The sequence below is a fragment of the Delphinapterus leucas genome, chromosome X (assembly GCF_059928025.1).
Source record: "Delphinapterus leucas isolate spDelLeu-1000000601 "Yukka" chromosome X, BTC_Dleu_Yukka2, whole genome shotgun sequence".
NCBI classification, from domain to species: Eukaryota; Metazoa; Chordata; class Mammalia; order Artiodactyla; family Monodontidae; genus Delphinapterus; species Delphinapterus leucas.
Genome location: NC_143150.1, coordinates 46,036,961 through 46,055,456, shown reverse-complemented (window position 1 = coordinate 46,055,456; position 18,496 = coordinate 46,036,961). Strand labels below are relative to the sequence as shown.

The 18,496-nt window shown below is 41.5% G+C and overlaps 1 protein-coding gene across 3 annotated transcripts; it reads right to left on the bottom strand.

Moving 5' to 3' along the window:
• Nucleotides 1-4,271: 4,271 nt before the first annotated feature.
• On the bottom strand, nt 4,272-10,099 carry TSPAN6 (tetraspanin 6). Of its 3 annotated transcripts, none has more exons than XM_089904289.1 (8): nt 9,779-10,099; nt 8,841-8,882; nt 8,368-8,442; nt 7,420-7,518; nt 6,998-7,132; nt 6,599-6,682; nt 5,773-5,878; nt 4,272-5,136 (listed from the first exon to the last, which is right to left on the bottom strand). In XM_089904289.1, exons 1-7 carry the CDS (start codon nt 9,863-9,865, stop codon nt 5,810-5,812), a joined length of 591 nt encoding a protein of 196 aa, XP_089760415.1. In that variant the 5' UTR covers nt 9,866-10,099; the 3' UTR covers nt 4,272-5,136; nt 5,773-5,809. The 3 variants fall into 3 exon arrangements, with proteins under 3 accessions (XP_089760415.1, XP_022436497.1, XP_089760416.1); XM_022580789.3 differs by having other exon boundaries at nt 4,273-5,136; nt 8,694-8,882; nt 9,779-10,096; XM_089904290.1 differs by lacking the exon at nt 8,841-8,882 and having other exon boundaries at nt 4,273-5,136; nt 9,779-10,095.
• Between the last annotated feature and the right edge of the window lie 8,397 nt (nt 10,100-18,496).

Here is an 18,496-nt window from a genome sequence, read left to right as displayed (position 1 = left end):
TGCCAGTGTCAGAGGCCCAGCATGGGCTCAAGGCCAAGAAGGGTCGGGGTGGGGGCTGAGGAAGACGATGAAAGAAGGGCCTGTGTTGCTTGTTCCCCTGCTTGGGTCAGACTGCGACTGGGCTGAATTCAAGGCTGCAGTGAGCTGTGGTGTGCAGCTCTGAACTCCCTAGACGCCCTGGGGCGCACCATGAGGCCTGTCGGTCTTGGAAATTGCTGCTGTCCAGTAGGGGGATAGATTATCCGCGTGCATGTGCGCATGTGCAAACAAACCTATTTGCCAAAAGCAAGGTTCGGATTTCTGCCTGCAGAGTTGAGAGTGAGTCTGCCTCCAGCATGTGTGTGTCTGTGTAGCGGAGGTTTGGGGGAGGGGTTCCATTTAATGTTTAAAGATAGTTGCAAGAGAATATGTTATGAAAGCAGCTGAGTGTTGTGGAGTATCTTTACTAAAGTGGGAAATATTAGCTTATGCACTTTAGGAAGCCTCTGGCGGTATGAAAAGATGCTTAAAAGACAATGGGAGGGGTTAATGTTTAGACTGTGATTAACTCTTTGTAGTCATTTCTTTGATTCAATAACGTTGTGGAGACAGGGAGTAACTACAAATGTGTTTGTTTTTAATATGTACTTATTGTATGCTAACACCCTACAAGAGCATGTTGTGAGAAAATAGGATACTCTTTTTCATGAAGTTTTCCTTTTTAAAGATTTCATATTCAGTAAAGACTGATTAAATGATACTTGGAGGAGAATTGCTTTTCTTACTCCTGTTCTCTGGCCATGGACCAGCATCACATAATCCCTAGAGCCTTTTTGTTATTAAGGTGCAGCATAATTCAATGAAAGAAGCATGGGCTTCAGAGTCAGATCCTAGATCTGCCACTTACTAGCTGTGTGACCTTGGACAAGCTATTGAACCTAATCTTCAGGTTTTTGGTGGTTTTTCTGAAAAATGGGGATAGGTCTACCTCCCTGCACAGGGTAGTTTATTGAAGCACCTTACAAAGTGTTGGGCAATTAGTAAGTACTCAGTAAACATTAGTTATCTTACCTTCCGGTGGCTGGGGATGGGGGGAGTAAGAAACTGAGTAGGAAAAATAACTCTTTGGAAAGGGTCTACCTCCTCTTAGATGCCATTTTCCTTCTAAGGAAGGTCAAGACATGCACTTAGAGAGAAAATCTCTCAAGTCCCTCACCTCTCAAAATCTTAATCTGTACCCCAGGTGTGTTGCCCTGTGTCCATACCTTTCCAACGATGATTCTGAGTATTTGTATTACCTACTTACATACTGTGTGCACCCATTCATGAATTGATTGTCTATATCCAGGCAAGCACATACCAGTTTGATTTGCTTTGAGGATGTTGCTACTGAGATTGTCTTTTCGCAGCAAAGGTGGTGAAAAACTTGTTGGAAGAGAGAAATATTTACAAGTCACTACTTCAGTTTTTTTTTAATAAAAACTTTGAGGACGTGGTAATGAGAGCACCACCAGATCAAGTATAACAGTCTTACCCAAAGAACTCATGTTCATCTGATGAGTGCATGTAGCAGAGCCAATGATAAACTCTCAGAGCAACTGGCCTATTTTCCTCGATTGCCATAAACTGTGTTATTCCTGGTGAAGGAACCAGTTCAGTCAGCATCAAATGTGCCTACTATCCATGCACTACATGTTATAGGAGGGGTTTTTGAATTTTTAAATGTTCAGAATGCTAAGCTTTGGGGTGTTGGAGGGAGAGGAGGATACAAGCAAGTCACAATTACCAACACACAACTGAAGTGTTATCTACATTCAGTTCCTCCAAGGTCAGCATAACCTAAGAGCAGAAAGCCAAATGCAAGGCTTTGGGGGGCAGCCACACTTGAAAAGTAGGAGGAAATTAAAACAGCAAAGTAAACCAGAAACAGCAGTAAAAGGGAAGAAAAGCAGGATATTACAAGGTCAAAACAAAAACCAAGAATCTTCGGTGGCCTCGCATGTAGCAAAGACTTCAAAAAAGAAAAGCAGCAAAAAGTGATTTGACAGGGAGGAAGTTAGCAGTGGTTTCCGAGGTTAAGTGGTTTCTGACTGGGCAGGTGGTTTCTATTATATAAACAGTGGCTTATATAGAATGAGATATTTAGATCAACAACTTATTTCACACAGAACATTAAGAAGCCATTGTAATTAGATTCACTCCCTCATTCATTTCATTAGCATTTGCTGTGCTCTCATAAGTGCCAAAGTCTACTAAGCTCCACAGGGTAGGGGGTACCTAATAGAAAAGCCATAATTAAATCATAATGGCTTTTCTCTCATGAGGAATCTGGGTGAAGCTTTAGACCCATGGCTTAAAAATGAAAGTCTCATTTCCCTGAAAGTGTTTTCAGTTTATGTATTCTTTTCTGATATATTCGCCTTTTGTTTTCCTTTTTGAATTAAAAAAGATTGGTTTGCCACATCACAGGCAAGGTGTCAATCTTGAAGGGCAGCAAATTTTAAAAATATCAAATCTCAACGTATCTTATGTATGCATGAGGAATGGTAGTTACAGCTTGTGTTAGATTTTTTTCCTACAAATACAAACAAAAGCCATACAGAATAGTCCAAAGGAACCAAAGTTTCCTCAGTTTCACACACACAAAAGTGCATACACTGCTTTGCTTCTCATAATTAAATCAGTTTGGCTGGCTGGCATCACTGTCAAAGTACCAACTTGGATTCTGACAGGAGGTTAAAAACATCATCTCAAAGAATCCTGTGTGAACTCTGAGGGAAAACAGAAATGGCATTTATACCTTGTATTAGGGATTTATTTTCCATAAAAGTTTGATGCCTACAACATAAACCCAACCCCTTACAGGAATAGGCCAAAGCTGCCAAGCTTTCCACATTTTCAGAAAATATACCCTGTGGAGCTCTGCTTCTCAAAGTGGAGCTCAGAGCCGCCTTGCAGTGGGCAACCTGGTGCCTGGAAGTGAGACAACCCACAGGATAGCTTTGGCACACTGCAAAGGTGGAGGTGGATTTTACAGCCCAGTGTGCACATGCACACCTTAACTAGAAGGGACTTTTGTAATTGGCCATCCAAAATAAACCCACCTTAAAAATAAATACACCAACCCACCTTAAGGGCAAGGCAGTGTGTTTTTTCTCTTCCTACTTTCCATATGTCCTGGGTTTTTTTTTCTTTTTAATAATGAGGAAAAATATTTAACTTTTAAAAAAACTAAAGAAAACTTTAAAAGGTTCTTCTAGGCCACCCTAGTGAAAAACAGCTATTTGAAAATTGCTGATTATCCTTAAAATAAATCTGATTGTCCTTTAAATCCTTCTTTAGCTTCACTTATTTCAATAACTCTGATTCACTGCATTTGGAAAGCCACTAGTTTTCAATTGTTTTATCCCTATACCTTATGTCAAAAGTTACCCATCAGGGTTTCCATGGTGGCACAGTGGTTAAGAATCCGCCTGCCAATGCAGGGGACACGGGTTCGAGCCCTGGTCCGGGAAGATCCCACATGTTGCGGAGCAACTAAGCCTGTGCACTGCAACTACTGATCCCGCATGCCTAGAGCCCGTGCTCTGCAAAAGAAGCCACCGCAGTGAGAAGCCCGCGCACCACAATGAAGAGTAGCCCCCGCTCTCCACAACTAGAGAAAGCCCGTGCACAGCAACGAAGACCCAACGCAGCCAAAAATAAATAAAACATTAAAAAAAGTCACCCATCAAATGTTTTAATGGAGAATATCCTTTCTCTGTAGTAACTCCAAGTACTTTAAAACATGTACCCCAAAATTCATTATTAATCTTTTTCAACTAGTAGTTTTTATCCACTTTCCTTATAACTGTGATTGATCCCCCTTTACCATCAAATTCAAGGACTGTGTGAATGTGTGGCAATCAGATGAGCTAGGTCCTACTAATGGATATATAAAGAAACTCAAAACCAAAGAAAGAATTCCCCCATTCCAACTCCAATTTTAATTATTAATTTCCTTACTAGCCTGAAGGTACAAGTTATACCTCTCCCTATCCAACTTCTTAATGTAAACTATACAACAAAGAGTCTGATCTCTAGGAGAATGCTAAGCATATGCTATTTCATAGCAAGGAATGTAATCCTTTCACAGGGAATAGTTTATGTAAACAGGGACTTTTTTAAAATGAGTCAAGACCTCAGTTTTATATTTCATATCTAAAACTGTACTCCAAGTAGAAATATGGGGCTTAGCTTTCTCAGTGGAAAACAACCACCCCAGATTTTCCAAAAGTTAAACACAATGACTTTAGAGGAAAACACTATTTATTGTGTAAAAGATTTATATTTATTAATCAAAGGCACAAAACAAAACTAAGACTATTAAAAGTTAACCTTAATGTTGACAATTCTTATCAACCTGGTAAGGAAATACCAGCTAAAGCTAATGAAGATGAGTTGCTTTAAATTCCTAAGGAGAATACAATAGCTCTTGGCACCATTAAGTAATAATTAGAACTTTTCAAACAATAAGGGAAATATAAATGTTAGTATAAATACCTAAATTTCGAGGCAAAGAAATGTAAAGTGTTAACTGTGTTGCAACCTGGTGTATCACAGAGGACTGGTAGTGCCTTTTATAGTCTTGGGTGCCTTAGAGGTCAGAGACTGTCGTTACTACCGTTTGGCAACTCTGATGATGGGTGTTATTCAACTACTGGCTGGAATTAAATTACACAATGTGACTCTCTGCCTATCAGCAGAACAGAGACTAATGAAAACATTTTAACTTCTTGATGCAAATTATACAATCACACCAGATAACCCTGGCTGGGAAAAGGTCCAGTTTGGAGGGATCAATTTTCGATCACACTACATTGACAGCAAACTCACAGTGACTTTCAAAAGCCACACACTGAAAAAAAAAAAAAAGTCAAGAGGAACACAGTATTGCTTCATTTACAATTTACTAAGCTCTTCCAGTGTTTCAGAGTGACATGGGGATTTCAACTATCTAACATGAATGGGACAAAAGGTGGACTTTGAACATATCAAGCAAATGTCTTGATCGAATCAGACTACTGGTATAGTTTTTCAATCTCTCTGTAATAAATGTCGGTCTTCCATCCAGGCGATCTTGTAATTCACAGGGTTGGGGGTGGGGATGTTAATATCCTAAAATTAAAGAAAAAAGTTAATTTATTTATAATCCAAATTTCAATATCTGTATTCCTTTCCACACATTTTAATCTAGTCTGCTAATGAAGACCTTCACGTGTTCCCAGTCAGTGGCTCAATTCAAATGTGAAGGGCACCCCAGGGATTAATTCTGCCAGCTACAGTTCTCACGTTTTACCATTCAAATACTGAAGTTATTGAAGCACATGTTTCTCCAAAATCTAGTTAAGCTAGATGAGTTTATGGCTCTAGTAACAGTCCACCAGAGGACTGCAATAAATGAGAATTAGGTAAAAGACCAGGGGAAAATGCCAATATTGACCAAGAGCAGAGTGTACTTGCCAGGTCACTACTGGGATTCTTCACTTCTCTACACTAGGTCCAAATCTGTTAGAAAGGGGACCACTTAGGATCTTTAGGCTGACATGTGCAGGTAAACCCAGAGAGGCCCTTCTGTCCTTTTTGGCCATGACTTGTGCTGAGACACAAGTGCCTATGCAGGGTTACACAGTAACAATAACATTTGAATGCACTGCTGGACATGACCTTCTTGGCAAACTCAGTCCATCCATCACATGTATAGGCTGGAGTAAACACTAACACTGAGAGAGCTGAGGATCAAAATGAACATACCTTAAAGTTGGAGAGGAACAGGCCCGTGTTATGCTGGTTACACTATCTCATACTGGTTATTTGTTATGGCACGAGAGAGGCAGTAGGCTAGAAAGATTCCAATCAGCTGGAAACAAAATACAAGCAAAATTAAACACACATATACATACAAAGCTTAAAGACCTCAGGATACAGGTATATTCTCCTTTCACTTCTAATTCACTACCAATTTTCTTAAGTTTTTTTCTAGAGTAAGCATATAAGTGAAGTCTAACTACTACTGTGATTGGAATTTCACAACCACCACTGACAAAAATCACTCAGGAAAATCTTGAAGTTTGGGGAAACTTTCCTTACTCTTCCTCTCAGTTATCAGAGCAAAAAGGATATGGCTTAGAATATGCATCTCATCAAGTAAAATCTCCATCTATCAAGGCAGAGATTCTCTTGGAGGATTCTAAAACAATGCTGTGATGATGAAAATATTCTGTAATACCTGTTCTGTCCAACACGGTGGCCACTAGCCACATAACTTTTGAAAGGTGGCTAGCGGCTGTTAGTGCAGATTCAGACAGACCTAGCAGGGCAGGTCTTAGAGAGCTCTGTAGTTGTAGAAAACAGTGTGGGAAAACATACGATGCAAGACAACCAAAAATTGGAATGAAAAGAGCAAAACTACTACATCTCTACTGTGATGAGCAACTGAGAGTTTTGTGAAAATATGACTTCTCTAAAAATGCCCTTGCTAACCAGGGCCCTGAAGCCAAAACTGAAGCCTTCAAAGTGGAAATCTTGTAGCTTACACCTAACAAGAGTGATGAAACATTTCCTAACTACAAGGACTTACCTGGAAGCAAGCAACTCCAAAAGAAATTCCCGCAACAACTCCCATTTCTGACTCTATAACGGTCATCACCTTTATAAAACAACCCTAATGGAAGAGAAAAGAAAAACATTAAGTACAGCTCAAACCATAATAAATACTTTGATCACACATCTCTGCGAAAGATGAGCTACCTTAGCCTTTGATTGTTCTTTTATTAAAATTTATTCTTTCATAACAAATCCTATCTCCTTTGAGGAACACAGGTTCCACCTTTTGGATTATGCATTTAAGTGTGAAATCAAGTCACCAATTTTCTGAGCTTCAGTTTCCTCATTTATTCAATGAGAATAACACCTGCTCTACCCTATTTCAGATTACATGTATTGTGAGTAAAAATTAAATTCTTTTTTTACTCCTTACTTCATTGTTCACTTTATCTGCATCTCTCTGAGGAGAACAACCTTCAAGTTTACAGCAGCTCTTGGGAAATCCTTTTTCTGAGTAATAATTAGTATCCTTCCAATCTCTATAGTCGGTGACACCACAACAATGCAACTGAAAAAAATCCAACAGAAGCATTTATAGTTCATATTACCACTTTGTAGTCAAACAATTAAACCATCATCTTAGATTATACTTGGTGATCTCTAGCTTAAGACATATTTTAAAGCAGCTGTTCTCTATTGGCATTATAATTCATGAGATTAGCACTTTGGGACTAGCCTTACTTTCACTGCTACAGTACAAATGGACAACGTCTGGTAGGCAGGGCCCTATCCTCTTCTCTGAGGGAATAAGGAATATGTTCCCCTCTTGAGAAGCCACCACCTATGACCACTTACCGTAGTTTGAATCTTGTCTACTGCATCACTTCTGTAATCTCCCGTAGCGTTATATTGCTTTAAAGCTTTCTCATAATTATTCTTAAAACTGTTCTTAATCTACAGCAAGGAAACACAAGGCCAGTAAACAAAGATTTTAGAATGTTCTTTTGGTTTCTAGGTCAAATAAGAAATTCCCACATCTGACCAAATGGTCCTATCTTTGATAGCAGCAATGTGTATGGTAATTAACTTCTATGGTCCAATCCTGTCTTCTAAGCAATGTAAGTTTAGCTAAGGGGATTCCTAAGCAAAACATTCCAGTAAACGATGATAACGACTAGAAGTTCAAAGTGCTGTGGGAACATGTATTTATTCAAGTGGCAGCTTCCTTCTGCTGTATCTCCTCCCACCCTCAATCTTTCTTCACTTTCAATTGAGTACACATTTGATGCCTATGGGATTTTTAAGCTACAAAATCTCACTCTGGGAGAATGCACTACCACTTTGCACTACCACTCTCATTGATGAGCCTTCAGTACTCATTGAATGACTTCCTAACCCCAAATTTATTAAGGTTTTGATGAATGGAGGAGAAGGTATCAATTTTCTGTTATCAATTTTGTGCTTTAAATAGTTTCCTATCACTAAAGTTATAAATTGTACTATCTACACTTTAATAGGTACTTATACACAGAAAAATGACTGCAAATACAAATAATTATGGGTACCTTCAATTTTCTTCTGGTGACTGTCAGTCTTTACCAAAAAAGTGGGCTAGGTTTTTTTTTTTTTACCAGAAAGTCATTACTGTCAGCTACAGGTTGAAAAAGGTCAGCTTTAAACACAGCTGTAAGTGATTTTTTAAACTAGTGAAAGCTGTCGCTTAACTCTATTACTTAAATTTATCCAGCTTTATCTCTTAGAGGATAAATTTTCACATATTAAGGTTCCCAAACTCAGGCTTACCTCATGTCTGAAAACAAATCCTACGATGGCAGCGACCAGTTCAACCAAAAAAATGAGAGTCAGAAACATTGCATACTGCAGGATAAGAAGAAAAGTCCAAGTCAGTTTACACATCACAGCTGCAAAGGGAGTCAATGTTCACATTTTTATGGAAAAGGGCAGGGAAAACACAAAGGTGGGAATTGGCAGCTACACTGTTACTTGCTAAGTTTTCATAAGGAAGAGGAAAAATCAAAAAGGGCCATGCCTAGTTCCAAGAAACAAAGCCTACAACATATAAGCCTTTTCAAAAACCAACAACCAATTCTAAGAAAGCAAGGACTCACCAGTTTTAGCATCCATGCAGAAGCTCGGCAGGTAGCAAAACAGCCGAAGGTGCCCAAAAGAATAATGACAGTGCCAGTGCCAATGAGCACGAAGGGGACATTGGTGGCCTTTTCATTTAAAAGGGAAAAATAATTCTCTAGGCTCACCTTGCCCCAAATGCCAACAGCAAGAAGGATAACACCAGTGATCTATGTGGGAAATCAGAGAATTGAGAGTTACACACTGTATACAGCTACATCTTCAAACCACAAACCACTAGGTGTTTAAGAAACAATAGGTGTGAGAATTGATGTAGCAGTCTGTGGCCAAAGAGCTGTGGCTGGGATATGGTAGACAAGCGGGGTGGGGCTGTACACAAGAACAGGCCTTGATAAATCCACACGCTGGATCACTGTGGCCAGGACAAAACCAAGGGGCAGCTAGAGAAGGCACCTTGACAAAATTCTTAGACTTTATCTGTTTTTTTGCCCTAGGGATCAAAACTTAACTGTTTTACACCCGCCTTAGGAAGAAAACCTTTCCGCAGGTGGGGGTGGGGGGCGGGGGGAGTGTTTCTAAGAGTTCCAGAAACTTTCCCCTTCCCCCCAGTTCAAAGATGAGCACAGGGTACAAAGGGATGGTACACAAAGCAAGCCCAAGGACAGACTGGCGGGAGTGGAGCCATTACCATACTTACCTGCGAAATACTCCCCTCTTATGAAGCAGTGGAAAGAAAAAGACTATTATGCAAGCGAGCCCTCACCGGGGCCGGGCAAGCCTTGCCTCTCCAATGGTCCGGGGACACCCTCTGTTTGCTCTGGGGGGATTCACTCCCTTACTCGCCCCCCGCATCGAATTCCAAAGCTAGGCACGTCTGGGTCCCGGCTCAGCCTCTCGGCTGCCGTCGCCCGACACCCCGACCCGCGCGGGCGAGATGCCCGAACCCGAGCTCGAGCCCCAGCACGTCGTCACCAGCGCCGGGGTCCCAGCAGCGACCGCCGCCCCAGCCCCACCAGCGCCTCCCCTCCCCACTCCCGATCCGAGCTCCCTCCGCACGACCCCAGCCCGGGATCCCCTCCCGTCCCCGGGCGTCTCCGTGTCTCACCCAGAAGATGAATGTGTAGATCAAGAGGACGCTCTTGAAACAAGTGATGACCGGTTTGGTCTGCAGCCTCCGAGACGGGGACGCCATGACTAGCCCAAGACCCTGCCCCGCCGCGCCAGGCGATCGGAACAGAGTGAGCGAGGCGCGGAGCCCCCGAGTCTCCCCGGAAAGTGCCGAAAAGTTACGAGCGTCTGCGACTGAGAAGAGCCGGAAACACTGTACAGTTTTCTAGAGGGCAAGGTCCGGGAGGCTGTCCGGAAAGTGACGGCAATTTCCGAGCGCCCCCTGCCGAAGGTTGCCGAAAACTCGACACAAAAGGTTCTAGTGTCGGAAATTTCTTAGATCTTCAAAGGGGAGCTTGCTTCATTTTTTCGCTCAAGGAATCTTTCCCGCCCGCCACCCCTCCCCCTGACCTTATAACTATCATATTGTTTCTAGCACCAGCAGCACCAGCAGCGCTCTGAGATTCGGCCTCGCCGGCCCCTGGAACCCTAGAAGGAGAAACAGAAATGGAAAGAGGTTTAAAGTGACCTAAGAATATTTTATGACATAGCAAAATACTCTCAAGATATATATTTCCAAAGAGAAACAAAAGCAGATCGCAGAGCGATACGTGCAGTCACATGTTTTTAGATAAAAACCGAAAGGAAAAGTGCAATTTACCTGAATGGTAGAATTACGCTGATTTCTTTCTCCTGTTTTGTGCTTTTCGATTTTTGAACATTGTTATATGAGGTGGGGAGGGGGCATAAGAATAATAAGAAATAATCACTTGTACGAATTCCAAAGGTAGGTATGAAAGATAATGAATTTTAGAATTTCTCTACAAGAATTTGCCAAGCTCCTTTATCCCTCTCCTCCCTTATCCTCTGAGTAACTTGGGAGTTGAGGAAAAGTGTTTTAAAGTACTTAATCCTGAAATGCAAGTTCAGCTATTAGCTACAAACTTCAAAAAGGGAAGGCACTACAGAGAATACAAGGTAAATGTGACCCCCTTTTAAATGTTAAAACTGAAAGGCACTGTATTATTCCAGCCTTCTGGTTTGTCAGATCAAGAACCAGCTGATCACAAAGAGGCTGAAATCATAGGTCATACAACTAATAGCAAAGCCAAAACTAGAGATAACTGTGCTTTGCAATCATCTCCCCTATTATACGAGCTGTATATGGTATTTGGTGTCTGCTTATCCCCAAGAAATTCTCCCAATTGCTTAGATCTTCCTAGAACTTGAGACCATGTGTTCCTAAGGACTTAAACTGCTAACAGGATGAGAATGAATCACCAGAAAGTTTCCAGTCCCTTATATCCACAGGCAGCCCGAAGTCAGACTTTGGGATAAAGTGGAATGAAAAAAAAAAAAAAAAACAGCCCTCTTCACGGTCTCCTAAATACTGGAAACCTCAGGAGAGGGATTTTTTTTTTAATCTATTAAGGCCTGGTTTCTCAACTAAAGTATAAGCTCTTTGAGGAAAGAAACTGTGTCGTGTGTGTGTGTGTGTGTGTGTGTGTGTGTGTGTGTGTGTGTGTGTGTGTGTTATTTCTAGAGGCGTGGGATTAGAAGACAGTATCAGTTTCCTAACCAACCAATTTACATCATCATTGACACAAGCTTAACATTACAAATGGGCATTTACTGTATTGCTATGACAATAAGTCCTGCATTAGTGAAGAAGAGATGGATACCTAAACTTTTTGCTCAAAACCTTGCTTTAGGGCTTCCCTGGTGGCGCAGTGATAGAGAGTCCGCCTGCCGATGCAGGGGACACGGGTTCGTGACCCGGTCCGGGAAGATCCCACATGCCGCGGAGCGGCTGGGCCCGTGAGCCATGGCCGCTGAGCCTGCGCGTCCGGAGCCTGTGCTCCGCAACACGGGAGAGGCCACAACAGTGAGAGGCCCGCGTACTGCAAAAAAAAAACACCTTGCTTTAAACATATACCACAGAACCAGAAAACAGGAAAGTTCCATTAACTTGGTCACACAGAGCTTCCCTGTGCTTCAAATATTGACCTAGGACCAGCTCCTATAGCACCATGCCAGATGTCTGAGGTCCAAGAGAGCAACTACTGGAGAATTATTGCACTGCCACACTTTATACTAAAATCTTATCCTAAAATTAGAAAAGCCTAACACATAAATGCTTGGAGAGAATGGGTAAATGATACATCTATACATCTTGTAAACACTAAGCCAAGGTCATCAGGCATAAAGCAGACATCAACTTTTAAAGTACCACATATGCCATAGCTACAGGAAATGAGGTTGAGGGGGGCTCTAAGTATAATTAAAGCTGTCGCCCTAAACTAAATAGCACTATCTGAGGGCTTCTCATATTAAAACAAAAAAGTATCAAGGGAAGTCTTGCTAAATTCTTGTCATCTTAAATGGAAGTTTTATCTGAAGCTTAGGTTTGTACCATGTCCTGAAAGGGATTTTCACTGTGAGCCTGAGAGCAAATAAATACTTCTGTGGCTGAAGAAAAAACAAAATAGTCAAAGCAAAAGCCACATCTTATTTCCAAGAATGTGTTGATTTTCCTCCTCTCCCTTCCTCTGCCACTCACAACGCTGCTTTGTTTGAATAACAGTCGGTGCCAAATTAAACCGAAAGCTGACATGGAATTTAATATTCCTATGGCCACAACACCTTGCACCAGAGCCTCCCACCCTGCTACTCGCCCCCACCCCGCCCCGTTGCCATGCCACCAAACCCAGAAGTTCAGTTTAGTTCAAATTTAGGCCTGGGTCTGGGTCCAAACCCAGACAAAGGGGCATCTCATCCCATCTAGGCAATGTAACAAGTAATTCTCTAGGTTATAAGGTTATTCTTTAAAGTATTAATAATGACTGCAATATCGAGCATTGACTATGTACCAACCACCGTTGCTAAGCAATCAACAAGCGTTGCCTCATGCTTACGTTACAAAAGCCCTTATTGTGAGGTGAGGACTACCACTGCCCACATTTTACAGATGAGGAGACAGGTTCAAAGAGGCTAAGTAACTTGCCTAGGACTAAGCCCTGGCAACTTCTGTTTCCCTCATCAGAAATGGGGCCCACTCTGTGATGAGACATGGCTGCCATTGTACATTTAAACACAAACAAGGGCTCTTTGGAGCCCCTGAAGCACAAGAACCTCAATGGTTTCCCCAATTCTGCCTCATACTTGGGGTGTTTTGTTGAATTTTACTTTTGCCTTCACTCAATAGCCCAATCACCTAGGAGGTAATCCTGTGCATCCCAGAGTGGTAGAGAGTTCAACAGTTCTTCTGGTTCACCCTCTTAATTTCTCCCTCTTTTCTGAGCACAAGAACATGTTTGATGCCGAAAATGTAGGAAAAAAGGAAGATACCTTTCTTAAGTATTGTTGCTGCTTGTTTTACATTCAATATTTAGTATAGATTTGTGTCCCTTCCCTATTAACTTCCTGTAACTTTCAAGATTAGATTTAAATGTTTTTCTTTGGCATTTAAATGATGCCTCCCCCAGCACATGTATTAACTTATTTCCTACAGCTTTTCCAAAGTGAATTTTCTGTTCCACAGTAAGCCAGTATGATTATCTTCCCCAATAAATAAGATCTGTTTCCTACTCACTTCCCACTCTCCAAACTCAAAATTCCTGCCCCCCAACTTAAGGTTCAGCTCAACCCCAACTCAATGAGAGCATCCTCCCCCCAACCCCCCACCCCAGCCCACACACATACCTTTTTCTTTAACATCAGTGCTTATACTCTGACTACTCATGTTACCTCATACCCTTAGTCCATTACTACAGTACCCGCTTTCAGTACCTGCTTTTTCTCTACTTACCTGTCTTACATCCTGTTGTTCAGAAACTACTGCGCCCCCTTTTATACTCTCCAGAACCCTAGGAGGCAATGCTCAGTTGTTGAGCTCCTTTGGTGCTCAGCCAACCCCTGTTCAGCTCATTAGTCATAGCTGGTCTCTGAGGCTAACCACTTAGTAGTCACTCAAGGTTTGATTAAGTTAAATGAAATTAAAAACTAAATGTCTAAGCCATCCCAGTGTCGCACTGACATAAACCAGAAAAATTAAGTTGATAATGTCTTGGGACATTACTACCGCTTGTCTTAGGCACCAGTAAAAAGACATTAGGCATTTTGCACAGAATGCATCTTATCTCTTATTCACATAATGATCTTACCATTTTCATTTTCTAATACCTTTTCTAGAATCCCTCCAATTACCTTTGGCTAAGTGCCTATCGTAAAATCTTAAAGCACCTTCTACTTATTTTCTTTTTTTTTTTTTTAAAGGAATTTTGCCTTTTATTTATTTATTTATTTATTTATTTATGGCTGTGTTGGCTCTTCGTATTTGTGCTAGGGCTTTCTCTAGTTGTGGCGAGTGGGGTCCACTCTTCCTCGCGGTGCGCAGGCCTCTCACTATTGTGGCCTCTCTTGTTGTGGAGCACAGGCTCCAGACACACAGGCTCAGTAATTGTGGCTCACAGGGCTAGTTGCTCCGCAGCATGTGGGATCTTCCCAGACCAGGGCTCGAACCCGTGTCCCCTGCATTGGCAGGCAGATTCTTAACCACTGCGCCACCAGGGAAGCCCTACTTATTTTCTTAAAGTGTCATATTTTACATTACAGCCATCAGATAAACATCATTTAAACACATAATTTAAACATCATCATTTAAACAGATAATTCATAGGTATAGTTTTAAAAATTAGTTTCCTGAATAGGAATATCTTTTTATTCCTCTTGTCTTTTCGGATTCTTTATGAATCCTTTCTTCCCTTTCCAGCCTTGATCTTGCCTCTTTCCAAAAGGCTCATAATATACTGTTTGAGACACAGAGAAATGAGAAATACTCCTAAATGGTATTAAAATTTACATTTCCATGTCAATTTGTCTTAGTCCACTTTCTAAGAAAATTGTTTCAAGTCTAGGCTTGTTGAGCTTTGCTGAGATCTCAACTAGGCAAGTCAGTTTCCATATCTAATATTTCTTAAAACAATATCTTATTGACTGCTGAGGGGCTTCATATTAAAAGTCTTGAAGTTGAAAATGATACTGAACTTTAAGAATCTTAAAACGTTGTATTTGTATGCATGAATGTTGCCAGTCTTTGTCTTATCTTCCCAACCAAATTATAGGGAAAGGTGTTTTGTTTAATTTTATATCCCCACAGTGTCTAACATAGTGTTACCCACACATAGTAGGTGCTGAAGAAATGTTGGTTTTTTAAATTGACCCCACCTATTTTGAGCAAGGTCTTCATGTTACCCATCCCAGTGCTTCATACAAATTCTGCCCCTCTTGTCTCATTTATCCCCTTACTTTGATCTCCCTATGATTTCCATAATCTCTCCTTCATTTTCTTCTTTAATCTCTCTCTGCCAACCCTCTGCCCTGCTCCTTCCAGCCCTAAGTGGGACATGAGGCCTTATGCAGCATCCTCACCTTAGCACGCGCTGGCCTCTGTGTTTGGTGCTGGGGGAATGAAGAAGACTAAGCCGTGGTCCCACTCACAGGCTAGTAGGGGACAGAGATGAGACTGAGATGAACAGACTAGTAGAATAGGGGACAGAGATTGTCATATATCAACAGTGACAATAAGTGTGATAAATCCTGTAATTGAGACATGTACAAAGTGATATGATAGAAAGGAAGGTGAAGTAAACCAGTTCTGGCTGGGGTGGCCTGAGGGAAGCTTCTCAGCAGCAGTGATGGATATGGTCTCAACAGCCCAGGAAAGAAGGGAAAGGGTTACAGGGTAGAGTAAATATATCTGCTCCAAGCTACCACAGTGTGAAAGGAAGAGCAAGAGGTTCAGTGTGTCCAGAATGAGGAGTCATGGGGTGAATGTTTAAAACTAGGCTGAGGACATAAGTGAGGTTTGCTTGTGCGGGGTACGGTGTGCCCTGCTAAGACCTGGGACTATACTCTTTGCCAAGAGGGAGCCAGTGAAGGGATTTTTTAGAAAGAAAACAACCCTGGTAGAATTTATTCCTCTGCTCATTCACTAGCTCTCTCTCCTCTCTCTCCATCTCTCTGTCTCTCTTTCTCTCTCTCTCTCTGTCACACACACACACACACACACACACACACACACACAATCGCTCATTTAATAGATTCACTATTTCCTAACACATAAGTTTAATGTAAACTCCTATATCTGATTTCAAGGGCCTCACAATCTGGCCCTACTGTATTTATTCAACTTTGTTTCCTACTGCTCCCCTGAACCCATCTCCCCTCTGAGCTAACAATGAGCCCTTGTACATGTCATTTCCCTTGCCTGAGAGCAGACCACAGCCCATGTCTTCCCACAGAGACCTCACAGTGTATTCCATAGCTTTTGGAAATTTATATGGTCTTGTACAATTTTCTAATTGTTTGTGTCCCCCTTCTCTCCCGTAGTAAACATAAACCCTCTGGGAGCTGGAGAGTGAACTCCATAAGATCAAGAATCACACAGTTTTTACTCATCACTGTCCTCCGGTTCTTAGCTTATAATAGACGTCCAATGAAGGTTGGTCCACTAAACACACACAATTGCAGTTAAGAACATTGTTGTTACAGCCACTATGGAGAACAGTATGGAGGTTCCTTAAAAAACTACAAATAGAACTACCATACGACCCAGCAATCCCACTACTGGGCATATACCCTGAGAAAAGCATAATTCAAATAGAGTCATGTACCACAGTGCTCATTGCAGCTCTATTTACAATAGCCTGGATATGGAAGCAACCTAAGTGTCCATCGACAGATGAATGGATAAAGAAGATGTGGCACATATATACAATGGAGTATTATTCATCCATAAAAGGAAATGAAATTGAGTTACTTGTAGTGAGGTGGATGGATCTAGAATCTGTCATACAGAGTGAAGTAAGTCAGAAAGAGAAAAGTACCATATGCTAACACATATATATGAAATCTAAAAAAAAAATGGCTCTGAAGAACCTAGAGGTAGGACAGGAATAAAGATGCAGATGTAGAGAATAGACTTGAGTACACGGGGAAGGGGAAGGGCAAGCTGGGATGAAGTGAGAGAGTGGCATCGACTATTTTTACATTTGGTATTTTACACTACCAAATGTAAAATAGATAGCTAGTGGGAAGCAGCCACATAGCACAGGGAGGGCAGCTCGGTGCTTTGTGACCACCTAGAGGGGTGGGCTAGGAAGGGTGGGAGGGAGACACAAGAGGGAGGGGATATGGGGATATAAGTATACATATAGCTGATTCACTTTGCTATACAGCAGAAACTAACACAACAATGTAAAGCAACTATACTCTAATAAAGCTGTTAAAAAAAAAGAACATTTTTGTTGAATGTGTGTCTCCTCCAATCCATGAGGGCAAGGATTATCTCCATTTTACACATTGATGTCTATCAGGTATTGATGCCTCGAAGAGTGTGTGGCACATAATAGATGCTCAACAAATATTTGTTTAATTAATTATGGATTAGAATGTCAGGGATTTTGTCCACCATCCTTAACACAGTAGATGTTTGATAAACTTATTAAATGAATGAGGCCAAGACCATGTCTTTGTCTTCTTTATACAATGATCACACTGTTGAACACATGATTAACACTCATTACATATTTTTGATCGGTGGATGGGAAATGAAATGGGCTTGCTACTGAACTTTTTATTACTGTAAACACAATTCTTCCCTTCATGACTGAGAAGGGGTTACCAGTTTGCTTACACACACAAGGAAGAAATCATTTCTACAGAAGCTAAAAAAAAATTCTTCCAGGACAATGCATTTAAAAGGATGGAAATTAAACTCTAAGGGGAGGGAAAGTATCAGGAGCTGTTCTGCACTGTGGTAGAACAGTCTCATTATCAGATACTAAAATGAACAAAGCTTGCTTAGTGAGAAGAAACACAGCCCTCCATAAGAGATCATTGGGAAACAGCTTAGCAATGGCCACAACCTTGCCATGCAGAGATAGATCATCTCAATTGGCTTAAACAACCTCCCCCTAAAGCTTCTCTAAGCATGCTTTGTCTCCACTCTTATTACAGGAAATCAGTTTTGATTCTGCAGGCTAGAAGTGCATGGTATTTTTTGTCGGCAACATAATCTTATCAGAAACTGAAGTCCATAGGAGTTAGGTCATCAGAGAGGGTTTCAAAGTGGATCTGACCCTGTACATAGGGATGGCAGGGCAACTTGGGGATGGAGAGTACTAAGGAATTACAGGGGAAATCTGCAGGGAATGTCAAAATCAGCTCCACTCTTCCCCTCTCCTATGAGTTTGTGGAATTCCTTTTCATTCAATCCTGAGGTCATGCTGAGTCATTTTATAAAAAAAAGTGTTCTTCAGTGCACCACATCTCTGGAAGCCCTTTAGCCAGCCTGTTAGTCATTACTATACTCACAGGCTTGGGGCCAGCACCATTCACACTTTCCTCTGCTCTGCAGCAGACGGATTGAGCTCCTCTCATCCTTGAGTTCCTTCTCCCCCACCTCTCTAAAACTCTTTTCCGAGGGAGGAACGGCTATAACTTTGGGGATAATATAGCTTTAAGGAAACTTTTGGCAGATGCTGATGTCCTAACATCTGGGCAGTGTTAACAGAATCCCGGAGGCCCGGACAGACCAGGAGCCACTCGTTCTAGGAATGTAAAAAAGTAGAAGTTTTTCCGACTGATGAGAAGAGCAGAGAGGAAGGAGAAAGAGAAAGAGAAGGAGAGAGAGAGAACACAAAAAAACCATACA